At 47.5% G+C, this 12,362-nt stretch overlaps 1 protein-coding gene across 4 annotated transcripts in view; it reads left to right on the top strand.

Moving 5' to 3' along the window:
- Positions 1 to 12,050, top strand: part of DPYSL2 (dihydropyrimidinase like 2) — a 58,016-nt gene extending 45,966 nt beyond the window's left edge. For all 4 annotated transcript variants that reach the window (XM_074563787.1, XM_074563788.1, XM_074563789.1 and 1 more), the window contains 6 exons: positions 2,553 to 2,709; positions 2,859 to 3,000; positions 3,222 to 3,392; positions 6,368 to 6,547; positions 7,863 to 8,028; positions 9,181 to 12,050. In XM_074563787.1, the coding sequence (XP_074419888.1) occupies positions 2,553 to 2,709; positions 2,859 to 3,000; positions 3,222 to 3,392; positions 6,368 to 6,547; positions 7,863 to 8,028; positions 9,181 to 9,272 (908 nt within the window). In that variant the 3' untranslated portion in view covers positions 9,273 to 12,050. The remainder of the gene's footprint in view (positions 1 to 2,552; positions 2,710 to 2,858; positions 3,001 to 3,221; positions 3,393 to 6,367; positions 6,548 to 7,862; positions 8,029 to 9,180) is intronic.
- The last annotated feature ends 312 nt before the right edge of the window (positions 12,051 to 12,362 follow it).

The following is a 12,362-nucleotide window of genomic DNA, read 5'->3' as shown; positions in this document are numbered from 1 at the left end:
AGTCTAAATAAGCCTGAATGGATATACAAATGACATCACTTTCCATCTGGGTGTTTGGTGCGAGAAGAGCTAATTTCCTACCGCAGCAAACAGATTTGTGTTTGTGTATTGGCTCAGAAGTATTTTGGTCCCATGATTCCTGTTAAATGAGTTCAGAGTTGGTGAGGAGGACTGATTTCCAAGGCATCTCTTTCTGTTGGTGGCGTGGAAGCAGCTGAAGCTGTTTGGGATAAACCACCCTGTCCTAGCTCCATTAGTGGAGATCACGCTGAAATGAGAAGATGTGTTGACATGCAAAAGTGGCTGCGTGTTGCATTACCCCAGAAAACAACTTGCCGTCGTTGTGCAGCTCAGTCCTGTGAGCCAGGGAAGCATCCCTTCCTTTTTCTAGGTAAAGTGCTGGGGATGTAATGCATCACAGAGACGGGGCATCAATAAAAACACCTTCTTGCTACGCTTGCTGTCCCCTGTGACCACTGATGGGCAAGTAGAGGGATGAGGGACTATACGCTTGTATTGCAGAAGCCATAATACACAGCCTGGCTTGGCTGGGTGTTACCCTGCCTGTAAAAGGTGTTGGGATTGTCCCAGCTGAATGATCCACAGAACTCACTTCACTCAGCCTCCTCAGTGAACTAGCATACACAGTTTTCATTCAGATTGCGTTTTCTCCTTATAAGGAGAATTTGGGGTATAAATGGCACACCATTCTCTGCTCCTTTATTTAAATAATTCAATTTAAATGCTGCGCAGTTACCCAACTGGGTAACCCAGGAGGGCCACACGCACTCGCCTTGCCCTCCCAAGCAACAGAGGAACCATAACTGAAGACAATCCAAGGCGAAAACAAAACAGAATTGATTTGCTAAATGGAAAAGAACGAATGTTATTTAAAGCCAGATGTTCCCAGTGGCATTTGTATGGAGGAGATTCCCTGCAGACTCTTGTCGTTGGCAGATCTGGGAGCTCAAAACATCGCTCCCTGCAGAACAATCCTCCCAATGTATTGGCCCACAACAGGCTCCCCATTAATAGCCAGCGTGTGTTTCGCCTTGTTCTGATTTTGTAACCCTATTTGTGGCAAGTGATGTCAGTCGGCCTCTTCCTCTGCTGGTGGATCCCCTCTGACAAAGGCTGTTCCTACACCTCCTCTTTCAGTGTGGTCCTGGAAGCAGCGTGAAGCCGGTTCACGCATCCTTCTGCCACAGCTAACGCGCTCTCTCCCAGCGAGCCTGAGAGCCCATAACGGTAGCTCAGGCAATATGGTTAAAGAAAGATCGTGGTTTTTTTAATCTGCATGGTGAGGTGCGTAAGACCCCGCTGACCACTTCTGTCGTTGCCTTTGCCAGTCTTTTCCGACTGACGTATTTAGGGTTAGGTGTATTAACTACCCGCATCTTTTGCAGGCAGATACAAACGCGTGAAGTGTCTGGGCTCAGAAGCCAGATGGATACAGAGATTTCAGGGAAGGTTGCGTTTGGTGAGCAGATCTGCGGGGCTACCGGCCTGCAGTGCTTTTGAAGTTGCAGCGTCTTGCATCTGCTTGGCATGCAGATGTTACTGCTGCGTTCCAGCTCGCAAAGCGTCATGGCCTTAAGGACCCGCTGTTCCTTCATGTGGTTCCAAAAATGTTAATGAAGAGGAAGGATGCACTGGTGGTTAGTGCGCTGGACAGAGAGTCGGAAGATCCAATTTAATTTCCTAGTTCTGCCACAGATTTACTGTGTACCCTTGGGGGAATCGCTCGGTTTCCCCGAGCTGCGTTTGTGAAGCAGAAACAGCGATATTTCCTCTGCGATGGGCTTTCTCTATAGGAGAAACTCTCTATAGGAGAGTTTTCTCTTATCTGATCTATGCTCAGAGCCTGCTCCGATAAACCCAACCTTGTTAGCTCTTTAATACCTCCACACTTACAAAAATATTGCAGGCACTATTTTTGTTCATTCTTTTTCTTCCGTGGATCAGACCTGGATCTCCTCATGTTCTTACAGTTCTTCTCAGGCTCTTCCGTAAGATTCTTGGCCCAGGATATAATACCATGGATCTTTACGGTAACCCGTTCAAGCACAATTAATCAACACTGACCTCAGTATTTGAGGGCATTGTGCACATTCTGCTGCTCCATGCTCTTATCAGTAACAGTATCTTTATTATTAACTCAGGTATTTATCTGTTTGGGTACTTATTCTGAGGGACCGATTTTTGGACAATGCTCAGTATTTCTTTAGAGATCTCAAGAGAGGCATATAAAATTAAGAGCTTGCTTGTGAAAAAAATGCCCTTAGTAAGATCACGTAGTTTCAGAGGGGCATTGAACAGGAGTTGAACGATGTCTGATTATCTGCTTGTGCAGGGCAGTGAATTCAATCCCGTGTTGTGTCTCTCTGATCCCATAATGAAGAGAAATGCCAAGAAGCCCTGCAGCGTGTGATGCCGGCATAGCTTACCCAATTTGTCCTATTTCAGAAGGATGCTTTATGCCTGGAAGCCAGGCTGGAGATGCACGTTTGCTTGGTGCTCACAGTGGATTTGCCTGTATTCCTGTCCTGCAGGGACTGTGGTGTATGGAGAGCCCATCACAGCCAGCTTGGGTACCGATGGGTCTCATTACTGGAGCAAGAATTGGGCTAAGGCGGCAGCTTTTGTTACTTCCCCACCACTGAGTCCTGACCCAACCACTCCTGATTTTCTCAACTCGCTACTGTCCTGGTGAGTAGATCTCTTTGTGTTCCTACAGCATGTGCTCCATCGTCAGGCAATGATAGCTGTTGTTGCCAGCAAGCAAAAGGCTGGTTTACCTTTAGGAGTAAACCTGTGACAATTAAAATATCTTAAATATTTATCATTGTCTTTTCCAGTGGAGACCTCCAAGTTACTGGCAGTGCCCACTGCACCTTCAACACTGCTCAGAAAGCTGTTGGGAAGGACAACTTCACCCTGATCCCTGAAGGAACCAACGGGACTGAAGAGAGGATGTCCATCATCTGGGATAAGGCTGTGGTATGTCACACGTGTCATAGGCTTAGGCTACAACTAGACATTCTGAGCTGAAAGAGCTGCAGCGGTGTGTTATTATCTCCCCCCAGCCACTTGTTTTGGTCCTTCCGCTTGAGTTTTTTGCCCCTGTGGAGATCTTGGGGAACCTGCTGTGCTGTCTGCTGTTTGCTTTTTGGAGCGGTCCCCACCTGGCTAACGCAGTGACTCTGTTTGTCTTTCCCTAGGTGACTGGCAAGATGGATGAGAACCAGTTTGTTGCTGTGACCAGCACAAATGCAGCTAAAATCTTCAACCTGTACCCGCGGAAGGGCCGTATTGCAGTGGGCTCGGATGCTGACCTGGTTATCTGGGATCCTGACAGTGTCAAGACAATCTCCGCCAAGACTCACAACATAGTAAGGCTGTTTTCTACGATGTGAGCTCTGCTGCTCATTTCCTCCTCTCTTCCTTCAGAGACAGACTGTGCTGCCAAGAACTAGAGCTCATGGCAACTCTAGGGCTTTGTTTTCTCGATGCCCCAAGCCCTCTCTGGTCTTAAACCCAGTAGAGCTCAGTTGTGCGAGCAGAAGGGAAAGACGATTTTGAGTCCAAATCTGAAACCACGTGAATGCTCAGAGATTCCCCTTGGAGCAAAGAGATTGTTTGCTCTTTCTGAGTGTTGGGTGCTTGGATCTGAGCACACAGAAAGCTCTTTAAATCTGCTAAATTATCAAAAGGCCTCTTATCACAATGTGTCATTTATGACCTTCTGGCTCACTACCGGTGGGAATGTTGGGGCTGGTGAAGCCTGTCAGCTCATGGACACCTTTGCTGGACATCTGATCCAGATCACTGAGTCTGAGTGGATTTACACCACGTACTGGTCTGGCACCTGTATGTGGAGTCATACCTAGACGTGATTTTACTGGCGATCACCCCAAGGTTTGTAGGCACGGGGAGGCACGAGGCAGCACCCAGGGTAACCAGACCTTCTCCTTGTTTCTTGTGCGGCACTGTTAGAGGCGCTGGTTGCTTGCGTCCCACACTTGTGTCCCGTATCTTATACCTGGCTCCTGCAGAGAAGAGGCTGGCCCACCCCGTGGGAAACTGCAGGACAGCCCCAGTGCAAAGGGCTGGTTGGAGTCTCCCTGTGACATTGGAGCACTCTCTCGGAGAAAGCAACCACTGTTTGCATTTGTTGACGACTTGTTTCACTGCTGGCGATGAACCTATGGAATGTTTCCCTGGAAAAAAACTCCTTGTTCTTTTTTCCGTGAATGCTTTCATTCACTCTGGAGCTGAAGGAGCAAAATTTTCTTCCACACTTGGATCCCTGGGCATGTTCACAAAGAAACTTTTTTTTAAAGGTTTGGTTCACTTCCCTGTGACTTAACTCTGTGTCAGAATTGGTCACAGATGGCCTGGATTCATCCCGCCTGTGCTCAGACTTCTAACGGAGGCATCCAGACTCAGAAGTCCGGTCATTTCGGTCACCTTAGAGGTGCTTCCAGACTCATCACACCTCTGGTCTGGAGCAGAAAGACTTAGAGGAGGGAGCCCAGGGACAGACCACTATTAGGTGCCAAATTTAGTGGTCTGAACCCGGGTTTGTGCTTACGGGTGGCTCAGAGAGCTGGAAGTAGCTTGCTGGATGAAGCGTTCGAAAGTCATTGCTGTTTAATGGCTGTGGTCTTCAAGAAATGAATTAGACTCTTTAAATTTCCTAGCACAAAACTCAGAGACTTTATCTTTTGTGGATGTGGTCCAGTAGGTTGAGTGTTCCCCAGGGAAGCGGTTGAGGCACCACCCCTGGAGTGTTTTAAAAGATGGGTAGACAGAGTGCTTAGAGACATGGTTTAGTGATGGTTTCTGTCAGAGTCAGGTTGATGGTTGGACTCGATGATCTGAAAGGTCCCTTCCAACCCAGGCCATTCTATGATTCCATGATTCCAGTACAATCAGGATTAGCTCCATGATCTTGCCATAGGTCTGGGCTAGGCTGAAGGAGACCCAGATCCGCCATGGGGTGACCAAGGCTTTATAGGCTAAGGACTGCGGATCCCCCTGAAACCCCTGCACCTCAGCACTCAATGACCAGCTGTTGCTGAAAGCTGCATCTCTATGTTCAAACTGGGTGCCAAGACTATGGAGGGTGAAGGGCGCTCATTTTGGAGTGGCTTGTTTAAAGCTTGAAGGGCTGTCTAAGAAATAGCAGGGGTTTTTTTTCTTACAAGACCCGCTCTAACCTCCTCCCCTCTCTCGTTACATCCCCTCTTATACCTGGCATTACACCTGCTGGGGTTTTTTGTGTCTCACACCGCGTGCGTGCCTTGTGTTAGAGGAGAAATCGATACCGGCGATGCCTTTAGAGGCAAGGTGTCCTAGTTTGGTCAAGTATAAAACAAAAGCCTCTTTGAAAGGCAGGCAGAGCGGTTGCTGCGACACAAGGAGACGTAGTGATTATGTGGCATCAGATGATTGTTACTTTTTTAAATGCTAGAGCAACATACGGATATTTTCCAAGAATTCACACCGCTCTCGCCACCGCCTGGCAAGGAAACGAGGAGCCGGAGAGGGAGATAGTGTTGTTCTTGGACAGCCTAATTCATAAGCTTCTAACCAAGCCTCCTCCTTTGCCACCACAACTCTTTTTCAGCCTGGGCCTGGTTCAGTGTCGGTTTAACCGCCGTTCTGGCTAATTGTAAATCTGCAGTCAAGCCTACCCATACTTATAACACACTTCAAGAGCAAACTCCATTATTAACTCCGTAAAAAAGACCTGGGTTTGTCTCAGAGATGGTCACTGGAGTAACAGTCCCCAAATAACATGGTTGGAGCATCTCGTTCCAGGATGGTCCATGGGTGGGACGTTTACCAGGGATTCCTTCAAAACTTGTCTTTTTTCCGTGGTGTGATGTTTCCAATCCTATTAATTGAGGATGAGGAATCCCATTAAGAGTAAAACAAGATTGTCCTGGTCCCTGACCCACAACCAAAACACTGGTTTGAAATACAGCTGTTCAAAATATCATCGTTTTTAGTATGAAACTCGGATAAAACTTTATTGGGCTCCTAAATCCCGTGCAGTTCAGAAGAGATAGGTGCTAAATGCATTTAAACAGGTGGGCTTTGAGACATTCTTACTTGTACTTCCTCTGTGTGAATCTTGTTGCAGTGGAAATTTTGCATGAGTAAATCCTTGATAAATTTAGACTGATAATAAAGACCAGCCTTTCTGTTAAACCGCACTCAGGTAAATGCTGTTGAGTTTGCTTCCGTCTGTCCTTAAAATGCTGGCAATTAGCATGACTGGTGATTGCTAATTAAAGCACAGCAGGCTTTGCTGGGAAGAATACGCTTGACTCGTGTTCTCTTTTTGTTTGTTTTTTAGTCTCTGGAGTACAATATCTTTGAGGGCATGGAGTGCCGTGGGTCTCCCCTGGTGGTTATCAGCCAGGGGAAGATCGTGCTGGAGGATGGGAATCTCCATGTCACCGAGGGATCCGGACGGTATATCCCCAGGAAACCCTTCCCCGACTTCGTTTACAAGCGCATCAAAGCAAGGAGCAGGGTGAGTCTCAGGGGCTGGATGCGCATTTCTTCTCTCACTGGAACCCCTGAGTTAAAGTGGGTGGAAAACAGATGCTGTCCCCTGGCTCGCAGACACACACTTCTGCAACCCAAAATGTTCGCTGGACAGGAGCCATATTTATCTCATTCCTCTTTCATTTTTGCTATTCGCTTGAGTCATTACAGGAATATGCTTTGGCTTGAGCTTGGGTTTTCTGCAAATTTTATTTTTCCGCTCTTTAGTTCTCCTCTGTCTTGGGACACCTAGGCAGAGCATGCGGCCAGGAACCGTCCGGTTTGGACACGAGTCAATCTGCAAATAACCCGTCCGGCTTCTCCCGTCTCAGAAGTACCAAGAGAAGTTTATTGATAGCATTTATATATCAAACCTTTCAGCAACAATTTGGAATTCTAATTTATTGTTATAAATACGTTATGCTGCTTTCCCTTCTGTCAGATACGATCAGATGCTCTTGTCTGGTGACTGGTGAGTCACAGGCACAGCCTACTGACTGCTTAAAAGTGAGAATTTTCTATTTTTAAGAGGCTGAAATGGTTGGAAAAGTGTTTTTTGTAAAATACCCCCATTCAAAACAGAAGCTGCCTTTTGATATGCCTTTAGTTGGTAAAAACTGACAGAGGAGATGACACTGCGCTCAGCTGCAGCTTAGTCGCTGAGAATTTAAGAAGTTTATTTCTGGATGAAGTCAGATTTCTGAGGAGAAAAGTCTTTTGATGTTCAAAGTGTTGCCCTCTCCTGGACAAAACTGGAGCTGTGTTAGTTCTGCTGACCCTGGGTAATTTTCACATTCCTTGCAAATGAGCTTTCCTTAATTGTTATTTTGAAGAAGTTGCAAGTTATCAAAATTACAACCTCAAATAATGTAGCACCGTGGAGAACAGACCGTGGTTTCTGGTGTGTGCTGCTCTCCCACAGAAATACGTGTCTGACCTATAAATCCAATTGCGCAGCATCTCAACTGGAATAATTGCATTTAACCCAATCTAAAGCTCCCAAGCCGGCTATGCGGAGGTGGCCTGGCTCCTCTTTATGCAGACCTGCCTCTGCCTCGGCAATGTTTTGCTTTTTGGGGATGAGTAACAAGGTTCATTTGAGAGTTGTCAGGAGCCTTTAATACAACAGTGGTTGGGTTGAGATCATTAAAGGGCAGAACTTGGTGGTGCAGGGGACGGGCTGGCTGGAAAGACAAATCTCAGAAGCGTGTGTCTTTGGCTTTGCAACATCTGGCCAGCTGTTCAGTTCCCTTTTGAAGGCTGTTTTGACCCTGAAGGCTGCCTGCCCCCGTGTTTTGCAGCTGGCGGAGCTGCGGGGTGTGCCCCGAGGCCTCTACGACGGACCCGTCTGCGAAGTGTCGGTGACGCCGAAGACGGTCACGCCAGCCTCCTCGGCTAAGACGTCTCCTGCCAAACAGCAGGCCCCACCCGTGAGGAACCTGCACCAGTCTGGATTCAGCTTGTCTGGTACATACTTTTACGGGGCTAAATTGCTTTGAAATCACGGCTTGTTTATACTCCCATCCTCTAAATTAATTCTGCTGAAATTGGAAGGCAATGAGAGAGGATGCGATGTGTTTTTTAGCTTGGAGGTTATCCCTTTAGGAAGGAAAAGATCAGTATAGGAGCTATCGTAAAGTCCCGCTTTATTTTCATGCCGTGGCATGAATGCTGAGCACCCCACGGCGCTCTGGGCTCGGTCCTCAGCCGGGTGTCTGAAGGGGGCAGATGGCACCAACTTCAGCGGAGCTTTGCCAGCTGAGACCAGCTGTGGCTCTGGCGTGCGGCAGATCTGATTTCTCAGTGTGAAATATTTCCCAGTAAGTGCAAAGTATAAAAAGGCTCGCTGAGGGGAAAACCATGTGGCCAATTCTTATTTGCGCAGGGCTGGGGGGCTCAGGTGTTCGGTGCGGAGATATTGGTGCAGAGCAAGGTGGGTTGGACTAGATGATCTCCGAAGGTCCCATCCAACCCCGACCATTCCGGGATTCAGCAGAATTAAGGCACTGGAGGCCACTAAGGGCTTTTCCTCCAAAGATGATGCGTTTTGCTGTGTGTCATTGGAGCCCAAGAGGGCTTGACGGGTTTGAGTGTGGCCGCACTCTCCCGACTCCCGATGATGAGGGGACTGGAACACCCCTCTGATGGGGAAAGGCTGAGGAATTTGGGTCTCTTCAGTCTGGAAAAGAGACGACTGAGGGGGGATCTTATCAATGCTGATAAATACTTCAAGGGGGGGTGTCAGGAGGACGGGGCCAGGCTCTTCTCAGTGGTGCCCGGGGACAGGACAAGGGGTAACGGGCACAAACTTGACCGTGGGAAGTTCCATCTCAAGACGAGGAGGAACTTGTTTGCTGTGAGGGTGGCAGAGCCCTGGCACAGGCTGCCCAGAGAGGTGGGGGAGTCTCCGTCTCTGGAGACATCCCAAACCCGCCTGGAGGCGTCCCTGTGCCTCCTGTTCTGGGTGACCCTGCTCTGGCTGGGGGTTGGACGGGGTGATCTCCAGAGATCCCTTCCCACCCCGGCCACTCTGGGATTCTGTAATTCCCTCCTCCTGCAGCTCACGCCCCTCCAGCCCTGGGCGAGGACGTGACGTGGCTTCTCTTCTCTCCCCCGCAGGGGCACAGATCGATGACAACATCCCCCGCCGCACGACTCAGCGCATCGTGGCACCACCCGGCGGACGTGCCAACATCACCAGCTTGGGCTAAGGACCAACCCCTCGTGTGCCCCCCTGGGGGACCGGGGGACGGGGGCACCTGGGGACCCTTTTTTGATTCTTTTAGAGCCTGTGACAGTTACTGCGGGCAACCAGTGAGGGGGGGGCTGAAGTAAGGCGCCTCTTTCAGTCCCCTCAGATTCCCTCCTCATCTTCACCAACCCCTCTCACTTCCCCCCTCACCCCCCCCTCAGCTCCTACACATTTAAAGAAATAAACCCTGTTTTGACACCTCTGACATGCAAAAGTAAATGTAAAGAGGATGTTTGAGATATGTGGCCTCTGTCCCATTCAGCATCTTTCTTTTAATAAAGGAAGGATAAAGTGAATTTCCCGGGAGCTGCCTTTAAGACACACACAAAAAAGGAATAAATAAATAATAAATGTAAAAAATAGCTTTTTTTTTTTTTTTTTTTTAATGTCAAGCAGAAGAGTAGTTCAAGGGTTTTAAACTGGATATTCTGTAGGGTTCTGTGTTCCGGCAGAGTAGCTAGGCAAGCGCGGAGGGACGTGGATCCCAGCCTGTCTGTAACCGTTCCCCACCGCTGCCCGGGAGGTCGCTGAGTAACTGGCTGCTGCCAGGAGCGAGAGACGGGACCTAGCACTAGGAATTGACAAAGCGCATCGCACCCCGCCACCGGGTGAGCTAGAACCGTTTGGGGACTTTGGTTCTGTCAGTTTGTTTTTTCATTATTTTTTTTTTTCCTTCTGGATTTTGCTGCAAATTAGGTCCTTGAGGAAACTTTTTTTTTATGTTTGTGTGTGTGTTTTTAATATGTTTGTATCATTGTGTTTACGAAGCCTTATCTGAGAACTGGGGTTCTCCCTGTTCTTCCCGGTCCTTCCCGAACCTCATTCAAGTCACAGACTCCCGCCGGTGTCACTGCCACTGCCACCCTGGTACTTCAGGAATTCCTAGGTTGCATCATTCCAGCCAATGCTTGCCACTTAGCTGCAGTAGGAGGTCGCAGAGCAGGTTCATAAGCTATAATCTTCACTTTGGTGTACTAGGTCTTGAGCTGGTGCAGACAAAGGGGCTGAGCTGAGGAGCTCGGACGGAGCCTCTTGAGAAGTTGTTAGCAGTTAGTTGGTCTTCTGTTCCTGGAGGTGGAAATCGATAAGCCCTGGGCAAAGAGCAACATGTTGCTTGAAAGATTTCTGTAGCAGCCACCTTCCCCCTTCCTGGGCACCAATGGGTGATTATTTAAAACTTTATGAGAGCTTATCTTTAGCTCTCATTGAAAGGCCGGCCAGTTGAGTGTGTGCCTGAGCATCTGTGGCAATTCCAGTTGGAGTCCAGATGCCCAGCTGTTGTAACTGGGAGCCTCAGAGCAGCTCGATGGGTCAACAGCAGCTGAGAATCTCTCACACAGGCTGCGAATTTCATCAGGAATCTGCCTTCGTGCAAATACTCACGAGAAAGCCTGGTGGCTCCCCACCCTTCCTCAGATGCCTGCTGCCTCAGATTTGAGAAACCAGAGGCCATCACTGGTCCTTGAATGAATTTAAGAGCCCCAGCTCCTAAATGGCAGCGGGATCTGGACATTTAACTTCGGGGATCGAAGGTCTTTTAGCCCTGGTATTGGAGGCTTATTATTTTCGGGACATGGAGAATAAATCTGTTAGATTCTCACTGTAACTTAGCTGGAGGGCTCGGCGGTCCCCAGGACTCGGCCTGTCTCTGGGCACGGGGAGCTCTTCTGCCCGCAGTTAGCCCCGCGGTACCTCCACCCTCTGTATGCCCTGGCTCCTGGCTGCATCTTCTGCTTTGTCTTCTATTTGTACTTTGCCACGTACATAGATCTCGTTTTTTCCATCTTTGTGAGTATTTTCTTAAACGGTGTTTACAGGTTCTTTTAAGGAAAAAACTATATATATGAAGGCTTTCAAGAAACGAGCACCAAATTTAGTGTTGTTAAATATCAACGCTGGGATTTGCAAAGGATCTGGAAGCTGTGTAGGTCCCCAAACCCTCCCAGCTTCAGCACCTGATTCCTTTAGGCCCCTTTGAACACAAAAGTTAAGAAGAACCATTGCCATATTCATCCATGCATTTCGCATTTAGGTTTAACTCTTGGGTCTTTTAGTTTTGCATAAAAGAGTTTGCACTTTGTTTGTTAAGTAATCCGTGAACTTAATATATATTGCAGCTATTTTCATTTTTTTTTTCACCTGTATGTTAAAATCAATTTGAACGAGTTGGGGAGAAAAAAAAAAAAGAATTGCAGATCCGTTTCAATTCTCCGAAACACTTGCGGCTCTTCAGTATTCACTTAAGTCTTCCTTTTTTTTTTCCTTCACTGACTCATGATGACTTTTTAGTTTTAATTTGTTCTTCAAAAGGAAAAAAAAATCACAAAAAAAGATTTTTGCAGGCTATGTAAGCATGTTTTTTCCTGTGAGAGCTCGTCCGCTTTGTGTCTGTTTAATGAATGTCATATGTAAATGCTTAAAGAAAAAAAAAAAGACGATGACTTAATTAATTAATTAACCGCAGTGACTTGAAGCTCTAAAAATAATAAAAAAAAAAAGTAGGATTTAATACTAGCTGGATTTAACCCTTGGATTTGTGATTGTGAACCATGAGTGGAGGAGCTGTAAGTGCTAAAGCTGACCATGTGTGTAGACAAAAAGAAGTACTGATATTTGACCATTGTCTCAATGGCAAAAAAAACCCCACCCCGACCCCAAGTCTTGTGTTTTATTCCTTAAGAACTCTGTGTTATATTACCATGGGAACTCCTAATAAAGACAAAATGTTGTTGTTTCACTAGGTGCATCTGTGTCTCAAGGCGATACGTGTTCTACGCAACCGCGTACCTTCAACAGATAAAAACGGACTGGGCTCCGAACTCGGTGCTAATGTAGGCTGATGTGTAGGAGTGCGATGCACAGTAGCAGAACTGGAGATAAGGTCCCGTGGTTCCTTGGAGATGGTGATGGTAAAGAGGAATCAATGGTCCACGGTGTGGAAATTCTCGCAATTTCCTTGAGAGAAAAGCAGTATTTGGCAAAGCAGACACTTTTTGCCTGAAAACTGGCTCTGCGTTGCAGGGATCACTGCCGAAATGCGAGCAAAAGA

Source organism: Larus michahellis, chromosome 20 (assembly GCF_964199755.1).
Source record: "Larus michahellis chromosome 20, bLarMic1.1, whole genome shotgun sequence".
Lineage (NCBI taxonomy): Eukaryota > Metazoa > Chordata > Aves > Charadriiformes > Laridae > Larus > Larus michahellis.
Note: the sequence above shows the minus strand (reverse complement) of the source record. Positions and strands in the feature narration are given on the sequence as shown.